Source organism: Callithrix jacchus, chromosome 6 (assembly GCF_049354715.1).
Source record: "Callithrix jacchus isolate 240 chromosome 6, calJac240_pri, whole genome shotgun sequence".
NCBI classification, from domain to species: Eukaryota; Metazoa; Chordata; class Mammalia; order Primates; family Cebidae; genus Callithrix; species Callithrix jacchus.
In genome coordinates this window covers 73,389,895-73,402,157 of record NC_133507.1, presented here as the reverse complement: position 1 = coordinate 73,402,157, position 12,263 = coordinate 73,389,895, and the positions used below count along the sequence as shown (strand labels likewise).

Genomic DNA, 12,263 nt, shown 5'->3' with positions numbered 1-12,263 from the left:
TTACCCATAATGTACATTTTAAGATATTTATAGAAAAAATTTATATGGCCATCCTAAAAGTATAGAGCATGTGTACGGTTTTTATTTCCATATGTAGTAAATATAGTAGGCAAAGTAGTAATTCTTTATGAAATAATGACATGTGCAACAGTATTCATTATGGCATTGTTTGTAGTTGAGAAATATTAGAAGCTACTTCAGTTCCTCACCTTAGGGTAATAGATAAATAAATAATGGCATAACTACTCAAGGGAATATTATATATTCATTAAGAATTATAATTATAAATAATTTTAATGCCCTAGGAAAACACCGATGTTAGTTTACAGTATAGGAATTGATATTTTATGTGCTGTAGGTTCTAACAATGTATATAGAAAAAGACTAGAAGGAAATATGTTAAATGCGAATAGTGATTATTTCTAGATAATGTGATTATGGGTGAGAGTTACATGTTAAACATGGGATTCTTTCCATGTTTTAATAATTTTCTATACATGGAATATACAGCTTTTAATATTTGATAAGATGGATGTGTAGAAATTATGATATTTTGTTGAATACTTGTATTCTTCTATAATGCTATACTGCTATGCTATAGATCATGCTGCCTTTTTAGTTGTTGGTTGTCCAGTAACTAAATCTTCCTGAAGTCTCCAAGATGCACCTAATTGGCACCAGATACACTTCTGAGAAATTCATTAAAGAGAATTTCTTATCCACCAACTTCCAAGGTTTCCTTTTCATTTTCAAAAAGCCTATGTGAGAGAAACAGATAGTCCTTAGGATTTTTACTGTGGACTAGAGACATCAAGATGCCTCTTAAGTCACCACTGCATAAGATAATTGAAATTTATGCAGTGGTACTAATTGAGTTTTTAAAACTGTTAACCAGAAGCTTAGTTCAAATGAAAAGGAGAAAAATAACTGTATGTAAATGTCCCATATGTTTCTTGTATATAGAGGAGTTTTCAACATTAGTTCCAGATGCAATTGTATACGCTTTTGTGTTCGATTAAGAATATCTAAGGTCAGTTAGTTTTATTTTTGTTTTTGAACATCTCTAAGAATGGAGTGCAGATGTAATCATCATAAGTCTTATATTTGTTTAGATTTGAATAGATTCAACATATTCTTATGTGTTTTGTGCCTTATGTTTTCTTCACTGTCATCTCATGATGTCAGAAGACACATTTTATTCCCCACAGACCTTATGTTAACTCTGTCACTAAAGAATTACATCCTTTGGGACAAGCCATTTTACTTTGTGAACCTTAGTTTTTCCATCATTAAAATGGGAAAATATTCTGCTCTTTCAGAGTGCTAAGACAGACATATTGTACATAGAATTAAAGTGATACCTTGCTATGGGATTTCTGGGGTTTCTTCAATCACTTTTCCTTGGGTTAACTGTGTGGCCTGCACAAGCTACGTCTTCAACTTCTGATTCCTTATATTTTTTTTTTGTGGAGATGAAGTTTTGCTGTGTTGCCCAGGCTGGAGTGCAGTGGTGCCATCTTGGCCGCTTGCAGCCTCTGTCTCCCGAATTCAAGTGATTCTTCTGCCTCAGCCTCCTGAGTAGCTGGGATTACAGGCACATGCCACCACACCCAGCTAATTTTTGTATTTCTGGTAGAGACAGGGTTTTGCCATGTTGGCCAGGTTGGTGTCAAACTCTTGGCCTCAAATGATCTGACCACCTTGGCCTCCCAAAGTGCTAGGATTACAGGCATGAGCCACCATGCCCAGCCTAGAATAAATAACATTTATAAATCAATTATATTTTAATGTACTAGCAGCGAGAAATAGAAAATCAAAATTTAACATACAATATAATCTTAAAGAGTATAATGGTTATGAAGTACTAAGGAATAAAGTTGGCAAAAGAGGCACGAGACCTGTATACTGAAATCTATAAATGTCCATCTCCCAAAGTGCTGGGAATACAGGGATGAGCCAATGTGCCTGGCCCCTTATATCTTGATAATATCTAACTAGTATAAGGTTTGACAATGATCCTTTGATTATTTTTTCACTGTTTTATAGATTGCTGTATCCCCAGCTCTTGGTACAGTGTCTGGCATGTAGTATTGCCCAGTAAATAGTTTTTGAATAATCCTACTAAAATTTTATGCTAACTTGCTTATATTGAGATTGTTGCTTTATTTTTATTACAATTTTGATATGTTTATGAGATTTTAATATAGAGAATTTAAAATATGAAAATAAAACATGATTCTTCGACTTACTGCCCAGATAATACTGGCAGACAAAAATAAATAAATAATATAAGTACATGACTAGAAATTTCCATCACCATAGAAAAAACAGATGAAAATGAAAATTGAAAGTCTGCCTTTTATTCCCCCTACCTCTTATCCCCTCCCCTTGTTCTTCTCTGGTGATTAATAACCTTGCTTCCAATTCCTTCCATAAAATTATGTTTTTACAAGCACAAATGTATATTCTGTTAGACATTTTGTATAAAAGTGGTCATGTTACATATATTGTTCTATAGTATGCTTTAATAACAGAGTAGATTGGTGTCTTTTAAGAATATAGGTATATGTTACCCATTACCCAGATGTAATATTTTAAAAACAGAATGCCTTTCTTTCTTTTTTTTTTCTTCTTTATCTTTATTTCTGTCTTCATTTCATTGTTTATCCAGGCAACAGAATACCTTTCTTAATTCTAAAAATTCAGCATTAGTTTCAGGTCTACCGAAGCATGAAGGTGTTAGTTACAGCTAGGTTTGTCTCAGACTAAGATGCAGTAAGTGATCTCATTCTATTTTGGGAGAAATTAATATCCCCATTTTTAGCACTGTGAGCTATAACCAGTACACATCCTGTTGGTAGCTTTAAAGGAATGGTCTACAGCCTAGTTCCCATTCAGGCTCTCTTGCAGATGAGTCCCTTCTCTTTGGATTGTGACCTAGATTAAGGATTCTTTCCCTCATTCAGCACCAACCTTGAGGCAACTGTACTTCTGGCATTTCGTAGGGGTGGCTTTCCTCTTTCTGTCAGGTCATTCTCTTAGGTAATATTAGGAGATCCCAGACTGAAATCACTCTCTGGTATCGTCAGTCGATCACACTTAGCAGCTGTCACTCAGTGGTTTTGACTAAGTCTTCAGGGATGAACCCAAGCTTCTGGGGCTGCCCCACAAGTGGCTGATGATAATTTAAGACCAGGCATGTTTCAGTTAGAACCTGATCCATTTGGAAATGCAGTGAGTTCAGTAATCATTGATTTATTGTGTGGAGGCTGGTAAAGGAAGAGTAGAGAATCATGCGTGCAGCGTATCTTCTTGAGCTATTTTCAGATGTATCTGTATAGCATTTGTTAATTTTGTTGTAACCTTAACTAATGTTTCACTTGTGGAATTGTCTTACACCATGATAGCAGCTTTCTGGGGGAAGAGAGGAAGAAGGAAAAATTGTTTTAATTTCAGAAAATATAACACAAATTATTTTTAAAGCTGCTCTTTATATTAAGAACCAATCTGGAATTTTCCTGAAAGTTATGGCCCTTCCATAAGCAGCAATAATGTACCAAATGACTGAAATACATGAAAATAATCATCTCTGTGTAGCCTACTGATGCTTTTTACTACTGACAAGAGGTCAAGTTTTTTCTGTAATGTGTGTACATACTGTTAACTCTAACACTGATTGCTGAGTAGTTAACAATAAATTGATTTCAGTTTAACTAAGGGCACTTCAGGAAAGTGGTGGTCTGCATGAGAAAAATGTTCATGTAATCCTAGACACACACATAAATTAACAGCAGGTTTTTCCTCCTCATGTCAAATAAGTCATATATATTGAAAAAAGACCTTTGCCTTGCTGCATTGCATATACTATCACTATAGTTGGTATCTATTCTCAAACTTCAGTGTGAACTTGCAAAATTAATTCTTCATGAGAAAACAAACTTCTCCCTACGGGAGAGTATGAATTAGGTAATTTAGAACTGATGAAAGATATTTCCAAGTGGATTCTTAAATTTTTATACCATTCATTAATAGCTTTGTCTTCCCTCTGTGCTTGTTAATTTTATGTTTGTCACATATGTCTTCACTTAAGCAGTTAATTCTCTACAGGTTCCAGTTATGTGTGTGTTGGTAACCATCACATTCACCTTTTAAACTACTTTATTGCATTGAAAGTTTTTAAAGGATTCAGTAGTTGTGCTTTTCTAATGGTATTTCCTATTTAGGTTGCTGAATATTATAATTTTATGATTAAATTTATCAAGTTTATTATTTTAGACACATCATATGATGCCTGTTTTATGATATAGTCACTATAAAATATGTCAGCATATAATTTATCAAGTGTTAGAATATGGATTGTATTCTTTTGTTTCAATATAGTTCTTTTTATCAAATAGAATGCTTGAATACTGAGTAAGTTCATTTCTAACCCCAAAGTGACTGATGTAATCTAAAGGCATGTCAACCCAGGATCAAAAAATGTACTTACAACACATATGATTAACTATTTTTTTTCTAAGATTTTTAGAGTTTTATGATAAATGCAGAGAAAAAAATAATTATATTTAGAGAACAAAATTACTTGATATTTGTAGTTTTCGATATATTAGAGTAAAGGTAAAATTATTTTCTTTAAGTAACCCTGAGTGAAGGTGGGACTCTGAGCTGAGGTTTAAATGATTGGAAGACTTCCACCGTGCTTTCTGGATTTGCTACGTAGAAGGAACTTCTACCCACTCTCTTTGGTTGTGTCTCAAACAGGCTTTGATCAGTGACTTCTTTCTGCTAAGGCTGCGTAGACATGGCAAGTATTTCATGCAGCCAAGGGTTTTGAAGAGAAAGACTCATATTCCTTGTGGTTTAAATAAAGGAGATGCATTAGCTAAACTGTTTCTTTTTTTATATAAGATATTATTATTATTATTTACACAGCCTCGCCTTTTTACACATTAGGATGAATCTTTTTAAAAAAATAATTTTAAGGGAATGATGATAAAGATAAAAATCTGACTGTATACCCTTTTAACTTTATGTATAAGAGGAATTTCTTGAAATTTGTTCAAACCAAGTAGAATTATGTTTTCTACTTAAGAAATAACGTTAATAAAAGGTAAAAAACACGTTTATAGAAAATACCTGTAACACTGGTTTGATACAAGAATCCAGTCAAACTGGAGCAGCTATCTGAAGATTTATCATGTTCTATTTGAATAGGACACTTTAAGATTCATCTCACTCTTTTAAGAACATCTCCAGATTTCTTCGAATGGCTAAGGAACAAAATAAAACATCAATCTTTAGTGATTTAAAAACAAAGTAATGGGTTTTGTTAATGTTTGTTTACAGTTGCCTGTTCTTTCAAATAGGTTTTATTATTTGATTTTAGAATAGTAAATGTCAGTAAAAATTTTTGACTATAATTTTGGGAGATTTTATATAGTCTGTCAGTAGAGGCAGCATTGTACCTTGATTTAGCATAGTACACTACTAGTGTCTTCTGTTTAAAAGATTTTCATTGCTAAGTGTTCCTCTCCTTTTTGACCTTATCTTAGGACATTGTTATTTAGGGAGTAGTAAAAAATGGAGCTCTTTTCTTCTAGATGCACTTCTTGAGATTTTTGTAACCTCAAAATAAAGTAAGAAAACTCATATTTGGTGAAGTGGCACAAGTTCATCAGGCATAAAGTAGTAAAGAACTTTATGATTACATTTTAGTTTCTAGAAAGTTAGACCCTTCACTTTCTCATGTACTTCTGATAATTTCTACTGAAAGATCAAATGTCAGATGTCCTGGGAAAATACTTTTGCTAGTCTTGAAAGAAGGTTGAAGATGTGTCCTTAATTTACCATTATAAAAGTAATTATAGACATTTATCCTGCTGACATTATTTGAATGGTCCAAGGAGTATGAAACAAAAACAGTTGGAAGTTGAAGCCCACTTTCATAATTTCTAAATTAGCCTTGCACTGTGAAGTCGGGAGGGCAAGGGTAGCTCTACTGTGGAATGTTATTATGATCACATTTGTTTCATCCTGTTTTGTTACCAAAGTTCTTTTTTTCTTTTAGGAGTTCCTAGATTAGGGTAGGGGAAGTACAAGTAATAATTCTTATCTTTCGTGTTTGCTTATTTGAGAATTAGTGAGTAAAGTTTTTAGAATGGAGATTAATGTTAAACTTCTGAAAATTTCAGAAATAAATAACCCTTCTTTGTACCTCAGCCCAGAGAGCATGGGACTTCTTGACCCAGCGACCAGTGATGGGAGAGTTATTTTCTTCTTACCCTGGCAAAAGATGACAATCGCTGGCACTACTGATACTCCAACTGATATTACACACCATCCAATTCCTTCAGAAGAAGATATCAATTTCATTTTGAATGAAGTGCGTAATTACCTGAGTTGTGATGTTGAAGGTAACTTAAGCATTCCTTTAAGTTTGTGTCTGTGTGTTCACATCTCCCAAGCCATTCCAGCTCTCACTGGATAACTGCTATGTCTCCAGTCTAACTCATCTTCACACTTGGCCTCCTGTGCCTCTTACAACATTTATGAGGGCCGAATTCTAACATAATGGGAACAAATTGCCTTTTCTCCTCTACTTTCTATACTCACATGAAACTCATGCAGTCCTTTTCTGATAATTTCTAGTGGCAAGATCAGAGTAGACCCCTCTAGCTCTGAACACTCATGTGCTTCTAGAAAAGGATGAAATGTGTACATCATGGTTTAATTTCTACAGCTTGGGAAGGTCTAATTTACAGGTGCAGGATATCAGTAGGAAATAATTAAGCAAATAAACAAAAGGCTGGAACTGTATTTGTAAGATGCTTAATGGGCTGGTACTACATGGAAAGTATAGTGCTGACCAGTGGGTTTAGGAAAAAAGGATAAGTATTTCACATCTCACTTGAAATACTTTCAAGTTAGAAGAGGGAAAAAAAGCATTTCAACTTGACTATCAGAGCATTTTCTTTGGTGATTTATATAGATTTTTTTTGGTTTATTTGTTTTTCATTCAGGCCAGTCTCAGAAGTTCCCCAACACTGTTCTTCTACGTTTCCTCTCTCAGTTGAGTCTCATTATGCATCTAGTCACTCAGACTAGAAGTGGTGTGCTTATTTTTTGTGTCCTTTCTTTTTCCATATCCAGTCTAATGCCTAGCTATGCTTACTCTGAATACCAGGCATATCCCTAAGCCACTTCACTGCCCTGGTTCACATCCATGCCATTTCTCACTTGAACAGTTATATTGGTCCCCCAATGGCCTCCTTAGGTCAGATTTCTCTCCCTGTTGAGTCTAATTCTTCTACCAGAGCTTACTTTCTAAAACACAATTCTGATCATCACCCTTTGGATATCTTCTCATTGACTTTAGGAAAAATGCTAAATTCTCTTGCATGAAACATAAGACTTTTGTGTGTGTGTGTGTGTATGACAGAGTCTTACTCTATCACCCAGGCTGGAGTGCAGTGGTGTGATCTCAGCTCACTGCAACCTCTGCCTATCAGGTTCAAACAATTCTCCTGCCTTGGCCTCCTAAGTAGCTAGAACTATAGGTGCCCGCCACCATGCCCAACTACTTTTTTTTTTGGTATTTTTAGTAGAGACAGGGTTTCGCTATATTGGCCTGGGTGGTCTTGAACTCCAGACCTCGTGATCTGCCTGCCTCAGCCTTCCAAAGTGCTAGGATTACAGGCATGAGCCACTGCGCCCAGCTGAAATGTAAGACTTTTAACAACTTGCCTTTGCGTATTTATATTCAACTACGCCCCATCCCTGCATTCTGTGGTCTAATCATGTTTTATTAGGTTGAATGTTGTCTTATTAGGTTTCGTGTCTTATTAGGTTAAACCTTCATGTCTTATTTAGGTTGAAGCTTTGCTCTGTGACACCCTTTTCCCCAACTCTTCATCTTGGCAAAATATTTATACTTGAGAAACCACCTATCCTTTGTATTCCTGTGGGATGTTGGTCATACCATTTGTATATCACAACATTATATTATAGATGTATCTCACTTGAAGCTCCTTGAGGGTGAGGATTTTTTATTTGTATTTAGCTACAAATCTTGATATCTTATTGGTATGCTACTCATGATTGTTTTGAATTAAAATAAGTTAGTTATAGATCCAGCGTTTTTGATACAGTAGCAGTTTGAAAATCTATATTAAAGTGTATAAGTTTATAATTAATAATCCTCATATATTTATATCAGAAATCTTTTTATAATCTTGACATCAGTGAAGAACATGGAAAAGCTCAATTTTAGTCTGAATGCAACTCACTAGCAGCTATGTATCCTTTTTCCCTGAAGGATTTTTTTTTCGTTATGTGATCCTGCATTTGTAAACAAAACAAACTGCTTCAGAAATGGTTCAGGTGACTCCTAGTTTAATTGACTAACCCTATTGCATAGTATTAGTTGCTTTCAATCTCAAGTAATGGATATAATTTCATTCTTAATAGAGTCTCTTTGGATATCTATAATAGTAGTATTAAATATACTAAATATATATAATTGAAATCTATGTGTTGTTAAGGTTTACACTCACATACACACTCATACATGGTATTTGAAAAATAATTTGACTTGTTTAACATCCATGTTTAAATACTGAAACTGCATTACAATTTTAGCTTGGTACCTTTTTTTTTTCATTTAGTTTTCTAGGAGGAGCTTCAACATTGGATTTTGATTATATTTTAACATATTTATTAATGTTAATGAATCTTGCTTCATTTCTCATTTACCTGTGTATAGTATTTGTTAAAAGTGGGTTTATATCTGGGCCTGAAGATCAGGAAGTTTAGATTGTTGGAGAAAGATATAAATTAATTCAAGAGCAGAGAACTCAATGTTGACAGTTTCCAAAATCTTAAAGTTCAAATGCAGCAAGGATGAGAAATGTAACTCCTTATCCTGCTAAGAAGCTGGATGTGCTGGAAGCAGGTGTGGGTTCCAGAAGGCTGCTGTGCCCATATTGTAGGTGGGGATCTCTACCTGTGAATGAGCGTGGGGCTTTAATGGAGACTGGATCACTTATGTTCTACCTATAAATACATGGAAGACTTGGCATACCTGGTTGGTCCATAAAAGTCTTTTCAATTAACATACCATTTTGTAGTCAGTGAATTGGTGAAACTAACATACTGTTAGTTCTGATGTTTGATAAGAGTGGTTGGAATTAATATCTAAACATTGCAAATCAGGTCTTTCTCCTGGTGATCTGGGGACATCTTGAGATCAAGAGTCCTCCAGGGCAAAAGCAGAAATGGCCGCCCTTTCCTAGACTTTATTGATTTCCCTGTGTGCAGCACTGGTCACACCTTTCCTTAAAAAAATAATTAACAGTGATTCTTCATAGCTTCTTTTCATTCTTGTTTCTAATTGACTGAGGGACTCATATTTGAGGAATTACTCTTGGTCTTAATAAAGAGTATCAATTAGCTGAAGTATGTCTATATCTTAACGTGAGACCAGTCAAATCCATATTTTTTTTCTCAAGGAATTTTTGGTGAAAGCTGCTATTCTCTTCTAGACTGATGAAATGTGAAAAAGAAGCTCAGCTTGAGGTACTATTGCATTATTCTGTTACATGCTATTGCTAAACATTTCTTAATATTTACAGTTATATGCTTTATTTTTTTAAAACTTTTCCTACTATCGAGCATTTCTTATGTGAGGCACTGCTAAGCAAGCATATTACCGGTTAGATCTTTGAATCCTCATTAACAACCTTATAAGGTTGATTTAATAATTCCCACTATCTAGTTGAAGAAACTGAGGCCCAGCAACATTAGGCTTTTTGCCTATAGCTAGTTAGTATTGGAGCCATTAGTACTCAAGTTGAATATAAGTAAGTTTGGTTCTAATACTTGTGCTTCTAAATATTGCGCAGTACTCTGATATTTGATTCTGGGTTTCCTGATGTGACATTATTGGGCATTAGGGAGTGGTAAGCTTATCAATTCATTTCATGGAAGCTGCTAGATACCTTTAGCATGGCAATGACTTTTGCTCTCCACTGTCCTTATTTGGATTTGAATGTTAAACCGGAGGAGGTTTCCTATCCATAACTAATCCCTAGGGCCAACCAGTCTTCTTTACAGATTTAAAAAATAAAGTTTGATTTAGATTCTAGCGCAATAGTTTTGAAATGTTTTATATTCACCAGGGTTGAAATCATCATTCTAAACGGATTTATTAAATGGATAAGTAAAATTCCAACAGCAGTTTCTGAGCCTCCCCAAATGGCTATATCCTTAAGGGAAAAAAAAGTGTCAAATCTTAACACTCCATGCTATTCACAGCAGCTGCCACACTTCTGCAAAATGCATCGGAACAATTCTGAAAAGCATTTTGCCTGTTGGGATAAGACCATGTCTTCTTTTACAATTTAGAAAGCTTTCCATTCACAGGCTGAATTTTCTAGATTACTTGTTTGTTCTTTTCTGAAATGGGTAATTGATAGTTCTGTGTTTCGTATTGAGTTAGGAAGAAAAATGATCTTTTGAAAAATGTATCATTAAGTCTGCTGTGTAGAAGTTAATCAGAAGGATGCAGTGACAAAACTAAGCTATGACTTAACAGAATTGAGAGAGACAGAAGATTTGCTGAGTGCTTTATCCGTGTAGTTTTTCCTGGAGTGCTTCTTTAGGCAGCTTCTCTACTTGTACACAGGTTTTCACATAGGCAATTAGTAGTGTTTATAGATTGCCTGTTATTCAATTAACAACTGAGCTGGCCATATCAACTAACTGCAGACCTGCCTTTTCACTGCCAGAGATTGTACCAGGGTTATCAACTTACACAGGCTTGGATGTCTTCCAGCTGTTTAATTATAGTGTCACACGCTTTGCTTTTTCTAGTTTCATTAGTTTATAAATGTAATATGGTATCTTGTTTCTGTGATTAACACTTCATTTCAGCAGGTTAAACATGCTGGTAGAGAAGTATTGATTTCTGACACTATTTCCCCTGTGTTCATTTAGATATTTTCACGTCTTTTATTGATTCTTTTTTGAAAGTGGCAAATGTGGGAAAAAAAAAACCACCCCAAAACGTATGTCTAAATAACTAATATGAAGCTAAACCACATATTTAGCTCTTAATTGTCACTTCTTGTGGGCTTTACTTTCTATTAATTTTTAAAACAACTGCTTATCTTGCCAAGAATAAGAGTAAAAATACTTAACTTTTCAACTGTGAAAATTGTCTGTTCAACTTTACTATTTATATTTTACCTTTCATATATTATATATACTAAAACCTGAGTGAGTTATTTATCAGCAATGTAATACAAATGATTCTTAAACATGATGGTAAGAGCATTTTACTTTCTTACTACCTTTTGAAAATATTGCCAAGTACTTTTACAGTTGTCACTTAAAAAATTAACTGGGTGCCCTCTAGGTAAGACAGTCTAATAAGTGGTCTTTAATGATGGATTTTTCTCAACTTTATTTAATAGTATTTTTTCTTTCATCTTGTTTTATTTAAAGCATTCATGTAATTTGGAAGGGAATATTCAGTTATTCAACATACAGTCATTAGAAATGTACATGAAGCCTAGCATATTATCTCAGAGGCCCAAGCATTCTTGCTTTGGTTTGGTAATACTGGCTGTTACAGTTTGATATAAAAAGCTCAGAGAATGCTTAAATATTCCACTTAATATTCACTGATAAATATATATGACCCTTTACTTGATACACTATTGGGGTATTGAAAAATATTATAATTGACACTGCTGGAGACTTTCAGCATGGTGAGAAAGAGATGAAGCAATAATGAAATTTTGTTAAGCTATCCTGGCAGTATGAGAACTAGAAAAAGTTTGAGCTCTAAAGCATAGAGGCTGTGAGTTATGTTATTTTCTTCACATGTTATACCATGGAGAGTTAAAGTGGGTGATGGTCACTTACTAATCTTGACTGTACCCTCTTTGATAGAACTGGTTTCTGGGTGAGAACTTGAAGGTGGAAGTACTTAATTGAATGAAAATATTTTTCATTGGTTTGAATTTATGAGATTAGCAAGAAGGGAGGAAAGATTGAAATGGTACATATTGACATGAATGACAATAAAGTGCTTTGGAGCTATTACAGCAGATTTTATTCTCATGCACAAAGTAGCTACAGTCCAGTTTCAGTGAAAGGATGCTCCATTGGAGATGTAGGCAAGGTAGGTAGCCAATAGACGTAACTAGTGGAATCTCCCAGACAAGTCTGAGATCTAATGTTTGGAGGTTTTGTACTCTAGA

At 34.5% G+C, this 12,263-nt stretch overlaps 1 protein-coding gene across 9 annotated transcripts in view; it reads left to right on the top strand.

Moving 5' to 3' along the window:
• The window catches only part of GPD2 (glycerol-3-phosphate dehydrogenase 2), a 150,906-nt gene that overhangs the window by 115,949 nt on the left and 22,694 nt on the right, over positions 1–12,263 (top strand). For all 9 annotated transcript variants that reach the window (XM_054257614.2, XM_078327724.1, XM_078327725.1 and 6 more), the window contains one exon: positions 6,220–6,413. In XM_054257614.2, coding sequence (XP_054113589.1) covers positions 6,220–6,413 — 194 coding nt within the window. The remainder of the gene's footprint in view (positions 1–6,219; positions 6,414–12,263) is intronic.